The following is an 18,861-nucleotide window of genomic DNA, read 5'->3' as shown; positions in this document are numbered from 1 at the left end:
CTAAACATTGGTTTCTACTCAGGATGTAACTCCTGCCCCAGCTGCATGGGACTTAAAGAAAGAACGTGGCTTGGAAAAAGGAAGATTGAAAACTTAGGGGAAAAAAATAATCAGGGACTGGGGTTAAGCAAAGGCACAGCATCAAGTAGACAGCAGAACCTGTGTTTGATTATCACATAAATGTGATAACCAACCTTCGGGATTGCTCCTGCTCAGTAGTTGTTAAGACTCCTGAAGGTTTCAATCACATGCCTGTAAGTTTACGTATATGTTTTGTTTCTCATTAAAATCAAAGCCTGACAACTTACTTGCTCATGGAAGAAATGGTATCCGTTTGCTCTTTGTTTTCATTGGAACAGGCTTGTATTTACACTTCCCTGGTGGAGCTCTCCTTGGAAAACAGAAAGGCAGATGCAGGCATCTGAGAGATTGTTAGGGAAGTTTATTTATTCCATAGGCACACACCAATTCCCTGTTCTCATTTGCCTCTGGTGGAAGAGGCATGAAATCACTTTAGGCACTTGGAATGCAGCACAGGTGGAATTCAAGAGGCTGACACAGGGCTGGCAAGCCATAAAATCCCTGTCCCAACAGCAGCTGGTGAACGTGACTTTCACTGGGATTTTCTTTGGATACAACAGTGCTGCAGCAAGAGGGGTGATAAAGGAGAGGAACAGGCACAGAGGGAGGGAACCACAACTACAAAGAAATGTGTCTGTGTTCCTCTCCTCTGTCCCCTGACAACTCCCCACAGTACAAAAGCACCAAAACAAAAACCAACTGAACACATATTCCCTGAGGTATAAAGATGTTGCACATTAAGTGACAGGAAGAGAGGTACAAAGAACCACAACACACCTGTGTTCTCTGTTACCCACCAAGGGAACTGCTGTAGGACAAATAAGAGCAGGTTCTTCCAATTTGGCATGCTTGACAGCACCAAACAAAGCAAAGCATGACCTAAGGCATCATATTTTCTTGTGATTAGCATTCTCCTTCAGACAATTGCAAGAGCCAAGTGCTTCCTCTACACCACTTCAATTTTTTTTTAAAGGTTACTTAAGCAGAGTTGCAGGTATTGCTTGTGGGGCTTTTTCCCTTCATCTCGCTCCTCTCTGATTTTAAAATGACATTCTAACTCATTTTCTCTCTGCTCAGGACAGAAGGAATTTGGTGCCACCCTGCTGTCTCCAAGAGTACTGCTGCAGAGGCAAGCTGAAGTGGGGACAAAGGGCACTGCTGCCATCAGCTTTCCTGGCAGGTTCCTTGGGAAGTCTGAGTTGCCATCAGGCACATGACAGTGGCCCTGGCAATGTTTTGGAAGCAAGAGTTTGTATGGCTTGCTGTCCGTGCCAGTGAACTTCCTGCCATGTGGGTAGGAGGCAGGGAATGCTGGATTCACTGCCTGGGACTGTGCCCAGCAGAGAAGCCAGCTATCCCCAGGAAAAATCCTATAAACAGCAGTAAAATCAAAGGAGAAAGGTTCATGAGGAGACCAGAGTCACTCCAGGAGCTGGAGGTGTCAGGACTGTGCTCCAGAGCCTGCTCAGGCTCCAAGGAGCTCTGCACAGCCTGCGCACGCCTGCAAAGTGCAAACAGGCCAGGGCAGAGCTGACACAGCCCCATCCGGGCTACGGCAAACAAGGGGAACCGGAAAATGCAGGAAAAGATTTTAAGAGCCAAGGGAGTAAGTGCCTGGTCCTGTTCTAGAAGTGATGGACACAAAGCTTCAAAAGCACAGGGTCTTCATGACACATTAACGAGCGGCATACAGACAAAAAAGATATATTTGTTTTGATAAATAGATCCTGCTCAAGCTCTTGATGTTTATGCATGGTCACATATATATATATGTATATGTATATATAATTTTTTTTTTCGTCCTTCACAGTAAATGCACTTCCTGGCAGATGATAAGCTATTAAAGGCAGAAATCACCTTGAGCAGTAAAACATTCAAGTTCTGTTCCCATCACCTTGGTACATAGTTTGAGTTAACAACCTAGCTTTGGATCTAACTTCTCAAGAAAACATAGTTTGTTTTCGTCATTTTATGAATGTCCAACATCTCTGCAAAAGCACAAACACATTTGTACTGTATCTGTTCTACAGAATGATTTGAAACCATTTAATGTTTTTTAGCAAAATGGGAAAGCTAGGGAGGCAAAAAAAAACCCCATAAGTGTGCTTATTGTTCTAAAAACAGACTTTAGCAGGTATAACTGTTTGATGGGGAAAAACATTTTGCTTGGAAAAACTCAGGTTCGGGCTCCAGTTATTATTTGAGCACTGCATGAACCACCAGGTTTCTCTCATCTTTGTAAAGAAAACTGTGGAGTGCTATTTATTTTTTATTTATACTAATGTGCATCATAGATACTTGATATAATGAACCTAAAAGATATGGACTGTCCGTTTTAAGTCATTGCTTTGCTGTAATTCAGAAATACAACCAAGGAAACTTTCTTTTAATCCTTAACTCTCCCAGATCTTCAAGGAATTTGAACTCTATTTCCTATTTCTCTGTGCACAGATATGATGAGTGAGGAACAAATTCACTCAAAACTGATTAAAGTTGCACCAGAGGTACAGTGTGTAAACAAAACCCAAGGACTGGATGCAGATGTCAATGATTTTGTATCAGTAGTACTTGGTATTCTTTTACTGTGATAGCTGGAGAGTGGTAACTATAGAAGAATTTGGCATGGAAATACATCTTTAATTACAAACCTTGCAGGATCGATGAGCTTGTAGAGCGATCCATGTGGTGTATAGGCACTGGGATAAGAAGTAGACATAAAATACAGTTCACCACCTAAATGGAAGTGAAAAAAAGAAAACTGGTCTTAGATTCAAGTGCCCAAGCTGGATCCCAGTTCTCCATTTCCCTCTTTCCTGGCTTTTCAGTAATTCATGTAGTCAGAAAAGGAAACTCCTTCAGTTACCCCCTCAGCCATGCCTTATGTCCAAGAAATGGCTTTGTTCTCACCCTGCCCTGTGCCAGTGGGCTCCCAGAAACACCAAATGACCTCCTGGCTGCAGCAGGGTTCCACACAGAACCAGCAGCTCTCTTTCAGGCAGCACCTTCATTACCTCACCTCTGTGGCTCTGTAAAGGTTGCTTTCCTCTGTATAAATACATATTTCTTGAAACTTGTTTGTACCAAAGAAGCAGCCAGAAACTACAAATAGAGGGGAAGACCACACAAAAAATATATTTTCCATTTCATAATCATACCAAAAAGGAAAAAATTCAGCAAGAGCTACATTAGTTAATCTGTGGAAGACAGAAACTTCTCATTTCTGTCTGGTAACTGTGGAAGACAAATGCTCCTTGTGCCTTCCCTTCAGCACTCACTAAAACAATATCCAGGGGAAAGGGAAATTAGAGTATCTTGCAAGAGGCAAAGCTGTTGTTTTCTTTCAAACTACATAACACCATGTTGGTTTCTAAAAGGCCACCAAAATAAGAGACATTTCACATTCACTCACTCCATATGTTAGAACAGTTAAAAACTGTACACATTTTACAGCAAAGCCTGCATCTCCATGCAGCTCTGACAGAATATGCTAGGCAGAAAATCTAGGATCTTTTCCTGGCAAGCAAATCTCTTTTCTGCTGAATGATCAAGTGCTAAAATGCACCTGTGCTTTCCAAAAACTTGCAGCTTCTTTTTGTATTACATAGCTCTGTCAGGACGCTGTAGAAAAGCAAACATTCATGTTCATTGATACTTCCACCTTGGTGGGATGTTGTGGTTTGCGTTTGGTTTGTTCTGTTCTCCCCTCTCCTAGCTTGGCAAGTTGGTCTGGCTCAAACCCCCAGTTATGTCAGTCACGGTTTTCCCCTCCTTCTTTTCCCTCATTATCCCTTATTTGTCCTTGTACCCCCTCCCCAGGCCTTCTGCCAGTCACCGGCACCCCACCCCAAGTTCCAGAATCTTCCAGCTAGGGTGTCGAGTGATTGGCTGGTAGGCCTGGGCTCCTCCCCTGACCTATCCCCATTGATCCACACCACCCATCAGTCTTCAATGTATCCAAATTTTCGTTCTATGATTGGTTTCTTGTGTACCCACCCCTTCCCTGTAAAACCCGGTCCCCGGAGGGGCTTGGGGCTCCTCCTCCGCTCGCCACCTTTGGGTGGCCACCCTGCACTTCCCCTACCCTGGATTAAACCAAGTTATTTCACCCAGCAGAGGAGGGCCGTCTCTTTTCTTCACTCCTGCGGCGCGGTTGCTTTAATATCGGTGACTGTTTCCTCTCGCCCCACCCACGGTCGGCACATGCCACTGGCTTCGTGCCAGGGGAGTGCCGGTGTAACTGAAGGTGGCTGGTCTCTCTAAATCCCTTCAGCCGGGCCCCCCCTTAAAAACAGTTACAGCTTCAGTGGGAGATCTGGTCTTTGTGACCTTAGTAGTGTCCCATGTGCTGAGGCCTTTACTTTTAAATGAGTGGCTTTCCTGATCCCCAAATAAAGTCCTGGTCTATGATCCACAGTGTGAATTGTGGATTGTTGTGAATATGACTGAGGAATTTATACTAAGGAAGCAGGAGAAGTTCAGAGAAGCTCTAAGAACTCAAGTGAGGATGGGATGGTATAAATGAAAAAGTGAACTGCATTGATATGGTCTTTTGATTAGTGAAAGAGTACAAAAGACCAACAATAAAAGGAAAGTTTCACATGAGATTCGGTTTCTTGAGCTTTTCATCAACCTGATCTGCAACAACTTCACAGGGCAGGAGACCTCCCTGAGCCACAGACCAGCCCCCATGCTGAGCCAGCCATAAACCTCTCTGCACTGCCTGCTCTCCAGGCATCCCTCAGGAACCACAGAACTTTCCACATTTTCCATACAGTAGAGAACAGATTGTACAGTTTCCATTGAAAGTGTGGCCAGCACGATACCCACCTGCTTCATCCTCAGCAAAGGAGATGATGAATTTGCTGTAGGAACTGATCATTCCAGGGAAAGCACAAGCTGTTGTACTGCCAACACAGATATCCTGCTTCTTCCACTTATTTGTCTTATCTTCCTGTAAAGCCATAAGTTGACTAGATGAAAAATAAACCCCTGTGTTTTATGTCTCATCATCAAAATTAGTTCCTGTCAAAATCATGCATTACTGAAACAAAAAAAGCAGTCAGTGAAGACTGTGACTGTTGGCTGGATTTTGGAGAAACAGACCTGAACAAAAGCAAACTTATCCTAAGGATTCTGAAATGGAGAAGTTTAAATTCCAGCAAAAATGTAGTTGTAATAGTCAAACACAGAACTTACTCTATATCCAAGTTTCTCATCCACTCCAGCCCAAAAGGTTTTGGGATGGTCCAATAAACTTATTTGCCCAGACAAGGAAAATGTGGGTATAGAATGGGAGCTGCAGAGGAAACAATCAGACTCACTTGCTCAGGAAATCACCAAAAATATAAAGACCATTCAAGTTGGGTGATTCACATCCCCTGTAGACAAAGCCTCCAGGAACTGACTTGCCCACACTGCAGCCATATGCAAATATTGGCAGAATGTCATCTGTCAAACACACAGAAATACAAAGTAAAAAAGTTTACTTTCAGAGAGCATCAAAAAGCAGTTGCTCAATGACACTGACAGGTACAAAAATTACTAGAAGGACCAATACAGTTTAACATTAGTGAAATTTCAGTGGTAATTAAGCAGTTTACTCTGGGACAGAACAGATCCAGGGCCTTTAAGGACCTCTCTGTGTCGTTGCTTATCAAGGCTTAGTCATGATGAGCTTCCATAAGACAAAAACCAAGATTCTCTACATCAAGAAGCAATGCATGAAGGCATCAGCCTGCAGCAAGTGTTATCTTATTTATATGTGACTGTACCAGTCACTTTAGCAGGGATCATCTTTACCAATTCCAGTATTTTTAGAGAAGGGAAAAAGATCAAAACTGTAAGTGAGCTCAACATCTTCATGGGTTCACTGACACAACACAGAGCATGAGTGTGAAATGAGTGTGCTCTCACCATTTTATGTCATGAGACTTGTAAAATAAAGACTCTGCCTCTGGCAATGTTAAAAGAATTCAGTCCTTTCTCGAATTATCAGATTCCACAGAATTTTATTCTTGTCCTCACTTTTTTCTCTGCATTAATGTCAAGAATACATACTCTACACTTGTCTTCTCATCCAATTGTTCCAGAAACATCTGCAGGACCTTGAGACCAGGTGTCTTCACCAAACAGCTGAAGGAACATTATTATAATACTCAGTTTTTCTACCATGCTTTTACCAAGAGCTTTGCAAAGACCACCAATTTCTGTTTTTTAAAGGCAGCAAGTGTGTTTCGTCCATCACACCCACAGTCAGACCCAGAGCACAGCTTTTGGGCATTCTGCTGCAGCACTTTGCTGGCTGGGACACACTACATCTGTCACAGGTTTGGTTCAGGATTTCAGCATCAGCCTGGTCCTCTGTCCTTAGCCACAGTCATGGCTCAGAGCTTCTGGAGAAAACACAGTATCACTTTCTACTTAAATAAAATCCATTGTCCTCCTGGCTTTACTGGGAAAACTGTCCACAAAAGATACAGGCTTTGAATTTAAACACCTTGTCCAGTGTAGTGTGGGGCATAGAACTCCCTGCATAAGTAGAGCATCATTCCATAGCAATACAGCAGGGCTGGGGAAAAGGGATTTCTGATCTTAAAAAGCAGACAAATTCCATTTAATATACAACACTGGATTATTTAGCTTCACTGAAAAAACAGTGCTATAGTCCACTAAATATACACATATAGTAATCTTCTACAAGAAAGTTCTTCCTTACCCATGGAGGAGTTGTGGCAAAGCTTTGTGTCGTAGCATTCAAATCCCTCCTTTGCTCTCCAGCCATAGTTCCCTCCTTTAACAATGAGGTTGAGGTTGATTTCCTCAAACCTGTTCTACCCAACATCCCCACAGAATATCCTCCCTCTTCCCTTTTTTGTGATAGGGTCCCCTCTGTCCACTGCACAGCACCATATTCCTGACTCCATAGGCATAAACCTCTGGGCAGGCTTTGGGATCAGACACGAATGGATTATCAGGAGGGATGCGGTAAGGCTTTCCATTAGGGTTTCTTCCATCCACATCAATCCTCAACACTTTCCCCAACAAAGTGCTCCTAAAGGCAGAAAAAAGAAACCACAGCATGAGAGCCATCTGAAAACACAAAAATTCCCTTCTTCTCCTTGCCCATTTTCAAAGGATATATTATCTGCCTAGAAGAAATAAACCAGAGGCAGGTATGTCTTGCAACCCACTTAAGCAAGAAAACTCTCTTTTCTCTAAACAACTTGACTTTAAACATCTCAAATGTTCATTTTTGAAATACTGCTTTGGACAGATTTGCAGATGCACAAGCATTTTCAGGAAGCACTCTTACTCTATTCTTCCACATTTTCTCCTTTCCAAACCTTGTATCTTGGTGAACACGCTCAAAGCTTTCACCTGCCCTCCTACTTACTTGTTCTGAGCATTCCCAAATTTTCCAAAAGGGTCTCCAGCTTTCCCTCCATCTCCTGTGAATACATACAAATAGCCATCCACACCAAAGAGCAGCTGCCCACCGTTGTGATTTGCAGCTGTTTCCTCAAGCTCCAGGAGAATCCTTTTAAAAAAAAAAGTAAGAACTAGCTTTTATCTTAGCATGGGTCAGGGCAAGTGCCCACATGACTGATAAATAAGAGTATAGTACTGTCATGAAACACCCTCTTCTACGGTACAAACCTCATAGGGCAGATGTTAATTCCATAATGAATTAAAGGCTGTTACTACTCTTTAGAAGACAAGAGTACAAGATGGAGAGAGAAGACAACCTTATTTCTGAGTCTTTTCAATCCATTTTAGTTTTCTGTGTGACCTTGAGCCAACCTGATTCTGGTAGTTCCATAGCAGGCCAGTCACACACCTGAACCAGAATGACTAGGAATGTGCAGGTTCTGCCAGTGGAAAGAATCATACCATCACAGACTGACTTGAGTAGGAGAAGACTTAAAAATCATCAAGTTCCAACCCCCTGCCATGGGCAGGGACAAATTCCACTAGACCAGGTTGCTCAGAGCTCCATCTATCCTGGCCTTGAACACTTCCAGGGAGGGAGCATCCATAACTCCTATGGGCAACCTGTGCCAGTGCCTCACCATGCTCTTCATAATACCTAATCTAAACCTTTCCCCCTTGTCCTGTCACTACATGCTCTTGTAGATGGACTCTGCCCATCTTTCTTGTAGGCTCCCTTCAGGTACTGGAAGGCTGCAATGAGGTCACCCCAAAGCATTTTCTTTCCTAGGCTGAACACTCCCAATTCTCTCAGCCTGTCCTTATAGGAGAGGTGCTTCATTCCTTTGATGATCTTAGTGGCCTCCACTGAACTCTCCAACAGATCTGTGTTCTGTGCTGGGGACCTCAGAGCTGGATGTAGTACTGCAGTTGGGACCTCCTGTAAGTGGAGCAGAGGAGCAGAATCCCTTCCCTTGGCCTGCTGCCATAAATCTTTGGATGCAGCCCAGGATATATTTGGCTTTCTCAGATGCAAGCTCACATTGCTGGATTATATCCAGCCCCTCACCTACTAGCACCCTCAAGTCTCCCTTGGCAGGGCTGCTCTCAATACCCAGCCTGTGTTGATACTGGGGGTTGAACAGGGACAGAGAAAAACGATTTCTCATCATGGCATACAGTAGTATTCAACTTAAACTTTACCTTTCAGAGCTTGGGTCAATTTTGTTGGCATCAGATGCCAAAACCTTCAATTCACTGATCCTGATCTTTTCCACTCAGTTCTTAGCCATGTGTGAGTAACAGATATAAAACTCCCCATTGTCCTTCTGCTTGGGGTGGAAGCCCCTCTTATCCCCTAGCCATGGGGTAGCCAGCCCTAGGCTCTGAATATCCAGGAATGGCTCCTCCAGCCAGCTGCCATTGGGTAGGTACACCCAGACAAGGCCCAGCTGCTCGGCTATGAAGACGCAGTGGGTCCCGTCAGCAGTGCAGGCAATCAGCACTGGGTTCCTCAGGCCACTGGCAACCTCAGCCAGGCACAGCTGGACACAGCCCCCACACTCCTCCAGCACCAAGCCCAGGCTGCAGCTCAGGGACGAGTTCTGCAGCACCTGGGGGAAACAGTAGTCCTCATCCTGGAGCTGCAGGAGGCGGCAGAAGTGGGTCCTGTTCGTCTTGCAGCACTCCTGGATGTGCTTGTCACCAGTCAGCAGGCAGATGGCAGAGTAGCAGTGGAGGTGAAACTCAGAGCAGTAGTCAATACAAAGTCCTGGGAGGCTTCTCAGCGGGGTCTGTGGGTTTTCTGCATCATAGAGATGTGCAGCATATGGAGAACATTCATAGAAAATAAAGGAAACTAAAGATGTGGCTGTGGACACTCATCCAGGAGAAGCTGAGACCAGAAGGGGAGCAAAGTGGTTAATAAAATGAAAAATTATCAATGCAGACAACATAAAGTCACCTATGAAGTGCAGCTGTTAAAAGTCACTCAGAATATGGCCAAAATGGACTTAAACATCAGTAGTAGTTTCCTTTATCAAAGCACAGTCAGCTACATGTAAATCCTTCCCAACAGAAGTACAAATGAGGAGGTTGTGGATTTTCCATTCAGTAAGGTGGGACTGAGCAGTCCAAGGGGGAGGTGATCAGAGCAGGGAAACAGTCTAACAGAGCTCTGGAAATATCACAAATGACATTGAGAAGATGGAAAAGGCTCACTTTCCCACAGAAAAAAAATGAGGGAGTATCAGATGAAGGCAATAGGAGCCAGGTTAAAAAAAGCAAGTGAAACGCTGCCAGAAGAGGCTGTAGCTGCTAAAGATGTACATTGATTAAATATACAGGCTAAATTAATCTGATACATGCACGGTATTACTGAAGCAGACTGTAGGTGAGATTTAAAACTGATTCAAGTAAATGTAAATACCATCTCATGCAATTCCTGTAGATATCATTGACTCTACCTCTGATCATCAGGAAAAAAAATACTGCAGGCAACATTTTCATGTGTTACAGATCTAAAATTATGTTCCTTCGAATACCTTTAAGTGTTTAGCTGTGTAAAATGTAGTATAAATTTTGAAAATCAAGCACTGTGTTTGAATTTGTACCTAAATTTAAACTCATCTTGCGAACATTCTGGGCCAGAACTTCTGTAAAATGTTTCCATTAAGATCCCACCTCTATTTTAATCAGCACAAAGTTGCAGAACTTAAAGCAGAAGAGGCTACATTCTAGAGAAAAATTATTTTGCTTGTTTTCATGCCAGCAGCCCAAAATCAATCTATCCAGAACTTTTATTTGATGGAGATGGAAGAGGGCAAGTACATGTACAGTCCAGGAATGTAACTATTACATTAGTAACTTTTCTGCCTCGTTAAACAAGTTAGCTTCTGTTATAAAAGATCAACAAAAAGCCAAATTAATGAATGCAAAAGATTTTATTTTCGCAACCAAAATACGGTCCTCAAAAACCACAGTTAAAGAGACAGCATTGAGCCCGGGATCAGCTCTGGGTGAACCTAGATCTGACCTCTATCGTACCGGATCTCCCCCATTCACAAATGTCATCTCCAGCGGGACTGTTTTATACAGTTTTTTATGCCTGAGGCAGAGGTGCCCCGATTTCTTTTGTAACCCTGCATATGTATGAACGTTTCTTTCACTGTGCAGGGCTGGACAATTGCTGTTTCCTGGGTAATGGCAGGTGCTGATCATGTCAGGGGGTGTCGTGTATTCAGATGTATGTTTCTCGAGGACTTCGGGTATCTTAATTGATGATATCTATCAAGTGCTGGTTGTCCTTGGGTGTTCCCTGATGGTTCTGGGGGAAGTGTATTCAGATGTATGTTTCTCGAGGACTTCGGGTATCTTAATTGATGATATCTATCAAGTGCTGGTTGTCCTTGGGTGTTCCCTGATGGTTCCGGGGAAAGCCCATCTCCGTGCCAGCCATGTTCTTTTATTAGTTAATGAGGCATTCTTCTCCTGCAGCCACCAGGAATTTCCTAATTCCAGTGTAGTAATCTGTCTCCAGGTTGTCCATGGTCAGAGGCTTGCTGGATGTTAAATTAATTTTACAATTTTTATTTTATACATCTTCCCCTTAAGCATGAATTACTTTACATTACATATTACACTTGTTTAAACAGAATTTTAAAATCTGGGCAGTTATACAAGCATTGAAATTAATTTTTTTTTTTGTGTAAGTAGCAGCCTTTCCAGGATATCTAATACGAAGACTACAGACCCTGATTCCAAACTTCACAAGCAAGTTGTTCTCTTTGCTCACAGCAACACCCAGGAGTTTTTGCCCAGAACAGGTATCACTTGTAAAGAGTAAAGCCCCTGAATCTTTTGGATGGTGTAGGAGGTTTCTCACTTTTCATTGCTGCCATTTGGTTACCAGAAAGCAGCACAGAATGATCTGGTTTCTGTTGCTTCCACATCACATCTGCAAGGAATCTGTCCCTCTTCCTAAACCTAAACTCTTCAGCCTTGCAAAGGGGAGCCAAGTCCCCCAGGCCTGTCCTTGCAGTCTGACCCCAGTCCCAGCTGGCAGAACCAAACCATTCCTTGTTGCAGCATGTCAGGGTGGTAGAAACACTGCAGCCTTCTTGAAACATCTCCTTCAGAAGCCTCTCAGAGTAAGGCCACAAGAGCAGCCATTTCAAGTCCATGCACACACACATGCCATAGATAGCTCAGCAGAGGAAAGACAGGAAGGATCTTTGCATGCTATATAGCAGCGAGGGTTTACTGCATCCACCACGCCAAAGGGACAAGAGACAAAAGACTAAACCATGTGGTCTGCATGACTTAAGAATGGGGTCAGTGACCAGTAACCTGAGGGCACAGGGGCTGACAAAGGGCAGAGCAAAGGGCAGCAATCTGTAGGGGGGAGGAGGGATGAATAATTGGAGTGGGCAGTGTCAACTGGCCAATGGGAGAGGCAATCTAGTGTAGATTGGCAGTAGTGCTGCAGAGCACCATGGGCTGAGTCCCCTCTAGCAGCACAGATGGGCAAAACTCTATGATATATTCTTCCAAGGCAAGGCCCTGGGGATTCCCCTGAGGGGGAAGCACCGCAACTCCCCTGTTTTTCCTTACTATGAAAACTTCCCCATTGGACCTCTGCAGACACTTAACTAAACAGGAAAACATAAGTAAAAACAATGATTACAACCCAAAAATTCCTTAAACAAACGATGAAACCCACTCTGTCAACCCCCATTGTCCAAAAAGTTAATTGATGTAAACTGAGTTCTTAACTTTTAACTGAGTAAACTGATGTAAACAGAGTTCTTCTTAATTTTACTTGCTCCTTCAGCTTCTGGATATTTGCGTGGATAGATGCTGAGTATGTGAAAAATGCCAATCACTTGTTTTTAAAATTTTAAAAGTTTAATAGTAATAAAATGGTTATAAAAATAGCAATATAATTAGAGTAAATAATAATTTGGACAATTTGGATTAGGACAATATGAGACAATAAAAACAAAGAGTTACGGACTTCTGGGTACCTTTTTCTGGGCAAAATAAGCCTAAAAAAGGACACTCGTTAACAGAGGATTAACCCTTAAAAACAATAGCCTGTTGCATATTCATACACCTCATACATGATGCATAAATTCCATTCAAACAAAGGATTCTGTCTGGTCAGTGTCAGCTTCTTCCTCTTAATCCTCACGGCATATTCAAGGCTGAGCGGGGTGGGAAGAAGTTAGTTTCTTCTGATAAGAGAGCAATAAACTCTTTTTATCTGAAAGATTTAGGTGTCCAGTGGCTGCTATTTCCGTGCAAATCCTTTCTTTAAAAAAGTATCATTCATAGCATAGTTTCTATTTTAACATTATGTTATAACATAAAACTATATTTAACATACTACTTGAGAAAATTAATACAGCATAACTTTCTAACATAACACATATAATATTCATTTTAATATTTGCAAGAAGCCAATCATAAAATACACATTTTTCACAAGTACAAAGAAAGGTTAAAGCAGTACATCTTTTCAAAGTTTTGACAGCTATGTCCAAGGGTGAGCAGTGAAAAGTCTATTGCTGCTTGGTTTTATAATGATACATGCATGGTGTTATTAGCATTTGTTAGCAGCTCACTCAATGCTTAGGGTGTACCATTGTTTTGCTTACTTAGCTAGCACCTTTAATTCTCTTAGCATTTATTGAGTTTTTGTAGGAGCAACCCCAGGGGCCAATACTGAGGCTGCTATTTTCTTTTTTTCTACCTCAAGAGTCAATTTCGGTTTTGCAGTCAGATTTAAACTGATGGACAAATCTGCTGTGCTTAATTTTTTGGTCACAAATTATGGCAAAGTCAGGTGCTAGCACAGCAGGCTTCCCCAAAGTCACAGGGTGTTTTGGCCATGGAACCGTTTATTTGCTGGTGGGGAGTAAGATTTCAAAGAGGCTGTATAATTTAGTAAAGAGTGAGTATTTGCAAATTTCAATTTCATAGATTTGTTACGTCCAAAGTACATAGAGAGACAAAATTGTATTTAATTACACGAGTGCTGCACATCTCTTAGGAAGGCTGTTAGAGGCTTCTGCATCTTTGCTTTTCAACAGCTTTAAAGACTCATTATTCTTCAGACAAAATTACTTGGATTTTATAACTATCCTTATAAAAAGGAGGCACTGTTGAGCTGTTAGGATATAACAGAATTTTGAAAACTGAAAGCATTCTTAAAATCTCACAAGAAATAGCTATTAAAAAAGCTGCTTTTTTTGGTTTTTTATTATTATTATTATTATTTGTGTGTGTTTGAGCAATTGGATGTTGGTATATATCCTTACATGAAATTCACACATATAAAACAAGGAGTCTTATACACTTATGAAGTAGTGGAGGGACATTTTCTTTGATGAACATCTGTGATTACAGTCTTTTTCTTTCTTTTCTTCCATGCCACATGAGCTTGGGTTTTTTTGCGGTCTCGGAGGCTCAGGAGAAGGGTCTTTGGGTGCTGTATTTGGCTGTTCGATGGACCTCTTGATGCTTATGCCTGTAGATATTGAAGCATACACTGTCTCCGAGGTTATTGATGGAGAGGGGTTATTGATATCTGAAATGGGTGTGTTTTGATCAGGGTCAGTCTCACTTCCAGCATGGGAACCGGGAGTGACCAGATTGGAGAGGAGTGGGGGCAGGGTGCCGGCGGGGGAAAAAAGAACCCAGCCTGGCAGCGGCGGCCACAGGACCCACAGCATCTGAGACGGACAACATGGGAGCCGAGCCAGGCACAGGCAGAGCGGAGCTTGGCTCTAGAGGGACAGGAAGATCAGATGCAGGCCCAGGGCCAGGAGGACACAGAGCAAAGGCAGGCAGGGGTGGAGCGGGACAGAGAACGGGCCCTGTGCCCCCCCACCAGGGGAGTGAGGAAATTTGAGAGGCAGGGGCAGCTTCATTAACAGGTTGATGGGAGACAGGATGGGTGATTAGAAGAACTGGAGGAGAGAAACAGGAGGGGGGAGGTGCCACATGGGTGAAGACCACGGGGCAGGAGACGGGCCCACTCCGCAGGTACAGCCCTCACCGCGGGAGGGACTGGCCCCGCGGGAATGGTGTGGGCCGCGGGGTAGCTAGGCACCGCGAGGAGGACGGGCACGGGGCCAGAACCTCCTGCGGGGGTAGTGGTCTGAGGTAGAGGAGGGGAAGGGACGGGAGGATCCCAGACGCCGTATTGTGTGCTAAGGCGGGAAAACTATGCGCCACAGCATTCAAACTGGGAGATCCGGCCATGTAGCAGGTGCCATCTTGTCTAATAGGTGTGCATGGAGGTTTAGAGTAAAGGAATGTAGGAAGAAGGGTTGGGTTAGAGCCCAAGCTAGTATGGCGAGTACTAGCCTGGAAAGGGCACAGGAGAGGACTGAAGGTGGCAGGAGGCAGGTAGCTCTCCTGCGCCTTTTTTAGGCCGTTTCCATTTCCATACCTGTCCCAAGGGGACAGGAGCATGAGGATGGAATGCCAGAACTGGGGTATTAACTCGCATTACACCTCTTTAGGAATATTACAGTTGTCAGAGTTTCATACTCCGTTTTTAAGCTAAATTCTAGAATTAGAATTTAGAATTTAGAACAATTCAGCTGAAGGTCAGACTCTAAAGCTCTAAGTGCTTAGAACAAGTGTAGGTAGCTAAAATAGACCCAGATCTTGCCAGATGCAGACTGAGCTCTACCAGCAGAGCCAAATTGCTTTACATGCCTCATCTAACTGATTCGAGACTCATATCTGAATATTTGGAACTGAGTAAGCTAAGATTGCTCTGAAAAGACATAATGGGAACAAGGCAGAGTAAGGAAGTTCCTAAAACCAGCCCATTAGCATGCATCTTAGCACACTGGAGAGAAATAGCAGGCAAAAGAAAATAAAAAAAAGCCTAATTAAATATTGCTCTCGTTGGTGGCCATTAGGTCCTCGCCTAGAGGATGGGGCAAGGTTGGCCTCCTACAGGTACATTGGAATATAATACCCTGTTACAGCTAATGCTGTTTCTACGCAGAGAAGGGAAATGGGAGGAGGTTTCTTGTTGCCATATGTTTTTCTCCCTCCGAAATAACCCTGACTGGCAAAGGGACTGTGGCATCAGGGCCCCCTCCGACCCCCTTGTTCTGGCTCTTGAAAGAGAAAACAGAAGCAAAATGGGAGAACATAAACAGTGCTGCTTGGCCTGTAGCATAAGACAGAGATGCACCAGGACAGATAAAGATTATCGTGCAGCATTAGAGAAAGAACAAGATCTAGCTGACCTATTTAGCCCTCACTTGGGAGGGCAGGGGGGAAGGGGTAGGGACTTGGGAGGGGCACCAGCACCACCTCCCCCACCTATTCCTCCTACTACTCCTACTCCTACTCCTTCTCCTCCCTTGGAGAAGACACCAGCTCCAACCCCTCCAGGCTTCCCAATAGCATCCCGAACCAGAGGACAAATACTGCAGGCCCCTTTGCGGGAGACAGTAATACCAGGCGGAGAAAAGATATTGATTAAGGTGCCCTTCTCCACCCTTGATTTGGAAGCATGGGAAAGGGTTGTGGGAAATTACCGAAATTACCCAGTAAACACTGCTAAACATCTATGATACATTATGAAACAGCACAATCCAGACTGGGGTGATATTCAATTGTTATTAGATGTGTTCACTGAAAGAGAAAACCAGCTGGTTTTAAAAACAGCAGGGGACCTGGTAGCAGACCACTTTAGACAACAACAAGTGGATCTAAAGGAACATTTTCCACTTCAGGACCCAGGCTGGAACCTGAACCTACCAGCAGAAAGACAGAGGCTAAAGAATTATCAGGATTGGATTATACTGGGAGTGGAAAGAGCAATGCCTAAAACTATAAATTGGTCAGCTTTATATGCTATTAAACAGGGACCCTCAGAATCCCCCACAGAGTTCCTAGACTGCCTGAGAAACGCAATGCAACGCTATACACCACTGGACCCTGCATCTGACGTGGGGATACAACAACTAATTAATCCATCTTTGGGACAGTCCACAGGGGATATTAGGCGCAAGCTCCAAAAAGTCCAAGAAGAAGATGATGCACAGAATTTAGAAACTTTATTGGGGAAGGCTTGGAGAGCCTTTAGCAACAGAGAAGAGGGGTAAACGAGAGATGAAAAACTTAATAGCAATACTGCAGGAGGAACAGAGAGAAAAACATGAAAGCGGGCAGGGACCACCCAAGCAAGGCCCTCCTCGATTAGGCAGAAATCAATGTGCAAACTGTAAGAAACAGGGCCATTGGAAGAGGAATGTCCAGAATGGAAACAGAATGGTCAAGGGAATAAAGGAGTGGAGGGATGGTTGCCCATGTGCAAGAGAATTAGGGGAGACCAGGGGAGACCCCAGCAGGCCCTCTGGTTGTAAAACTGAAGCTGGGAGAAATGGAAAAAGAAGTCAAATTCCTAGTTGACACTGGGGCAACGTACTCGGTTCTAAATACAGCCCGGATACCCATAGGGGATGATTATGCTATGGTTACAGGAGCGATTAGCAAAACTGAAAAGGCATTTTTTTAGGCCGCTAAAATACAAACTGGGAAAGCAGTGGGGAATCCACAAATTTCTATATATGCCCAACTCCCCTGAGCCACTTTTGGGCAGAGATTTGCTGGGACAATTACAGGCAACTATTACATTCAAAAATGGGGAAATGACTCTGGAGGTAAATGAACAAAAGTATGTAGAAATATTGAGTTTGATATTAATCACTAGCAAAGTCACAAGGGAAACTGAAATCGATGAAGAGATAATGAATCAGGTGTTCCCTGGGGTATGGGCCTCTGATGTACCAGGGAGAGCGAAAAACGCTCCTCCTATACAGATCAAGCTAAAAGAGGGAAAGCAACCTGTCAGGGTTAAACAGTATCCCCTGAGGAAGGAGGATAAGGAAGGAATTAGCCCAGTAATTGAGAACTTTTTGCGTCTAGGATTTTTAAAAGAATGTCAATCTGATTTTAATACCCTTATCCTACCGGTCCTCAAACCTGATGGGTCATACCAGTTAGTACAGGATGTGCGAGCTGTGAACAAGGTAACTGAGGTTCTGTATCCTGTGGTGGCCAATCCATACACGTTATTACCTTGCTTAACACCCGAACTAACTTGGTTTACCATTTTAGATTTGAAAGAAGCCTTCTTTTGCCTTCCTATCCATGAAACCAGCCAGAAAATTTTTGCATTTGAATGGGGAAGTCCTAAGAGCGGGCAAAGAACTCAACTTACATGGATAGTACTCCCACAGGGATTTAAAAACTTACCCACTTTGTTTGGAGAGCAACTTGCAAAGGAATTAGAGACCTGGGAAGCCCCTCCAGAAGCAGGGAAGCTGCTACAATATGTAGATGACATCCTGATAGTCACACGGACAAGGGAGGCATGTGTGGCCTGGATGGTAAGCCTCTTGAACTTTCTGGGGCTCCAAGGGTACCGGGTATCAAAGAAAAAGGCTCAAGTAGTAAAACAGAAAGTAACCTATCTGGGTTACGAAGTCAGTGCTGAACAACATACCCTGGGCCAGAGCTGGAAGGAGGCAATAGGCCAGAGCCCAAAACTTCAGACTGCAGAAGAACTACGAACTTTCCTGGGGATGACGGGGTGGTGCAGGTTATGGGTCTATAACTATGGACTGTTTGTTAAGCCCTTTTATGAACTTATTGCAACTGAAAGCAGGGACATCCAATGAACAAAGGAAGCTACGCAGGTCTTCCACCAGCTGAAAAAAAGGCATCATGTCAGCTCCAACTCTGGGATTGCCAGACGTGAGTAAGCCTTTCCTTATGTTCTCCCACGAGAAACAAGGAATCGCCTTGGGGACATTAGCACAGGACCTCGGGCTGTATCGGGCAGCAGTTGCTTACTTCTCTAAGCAATTGGATGCCGCAGCTAAAGGGTGGCCTGGATGCCTCAGAGCTGTTGCAGCAGTTGTACTGAATATCCAAGAGGCACGTAAATTCACCCTGGGCCAGAAAATGATTGTGCTCGTATCTCACACGGTGTCCGCAGTGCTAGAGGTGAAAGGCAGGCATTGGCTTTCCCCAAGAAACAAAGATTTCTGAGATACTGAGCTATTATGGTGGAGCAAGATGATGGGGACATAGCGGTGACTAACATCATCAATCCAGCCTCCTTCCTCAGTGGAAACCAAGGAGAGCCAGTGGAGCATGACTGCCTGGAGACTACCGAGGCAACCTATTCCAGCCACCCTGACTACAAGGACACCCCTTTCAAGAATGCATAAATCTGGTTTACTGATGGAAGCAGTTATGTCATCAGTGGAAAATGACGTGCCAGGTACACAATTACTACCTGCAAGGAGGTAA

General features: G+C 43.9%; 1 protein-coding gene across 1 annotated transcript in view; it reads right to left on the bottom strand.

The window, feature by feature from the left end:
* Positions 1 to 312: 312 nt before the first annotated feature.
* HHIPL2 (HHIP like 2) overlaps positions 313 to 18,861 on the bottom strand; it is a 29,210-nt gene continuing 10,661 nt past the window's right edge. Inside the window, 8 exon segments of the mRNA XM_036404624.1 lie at positions 313 to 391; positions 2,730 to 2,814; positions 4,909 to 5,051; positions 5,403 to 5,529; positions 6,797 to 6,990; positions 6,992 to 7,132; positions 7,475 to 7,618; positions 8,713 to 9,350. Of these exon segments, the coding sequence (XP_036260517.1) occupies positions 313 to 391; positions 2,730 to 2,814; positions 4,909 to 5,051; positions 5,403 to 5,529; positions 6,797 to 6,990; positions 6,992 to 7,132; positions 7,475 to 7,618; positions 8,713 to 9,350 (1,551 nt within the window).

Source organism: Molothrus ater, chromosome 3 (genome assembly GCF_012460135.2).
Source record: "Molothrus ater isolate BHLD 08-10-18 breed brown headed cowbird chromosome 3, BPBGC_Mater_1.1, whole genome shotgun sequence".
In the NCBI taxonomy this organism is placed as follows: domain Eukaryota; kingdom Metazoa; phylum Chordata; class Aves; order Passeriformes; family Icteridae; genus Molothrus; species Molothrus ater.
Note: the sequence above shows the minus strand (reverse complement) of the source record. Positions and strands in the feature narration are given on the sequence as shown.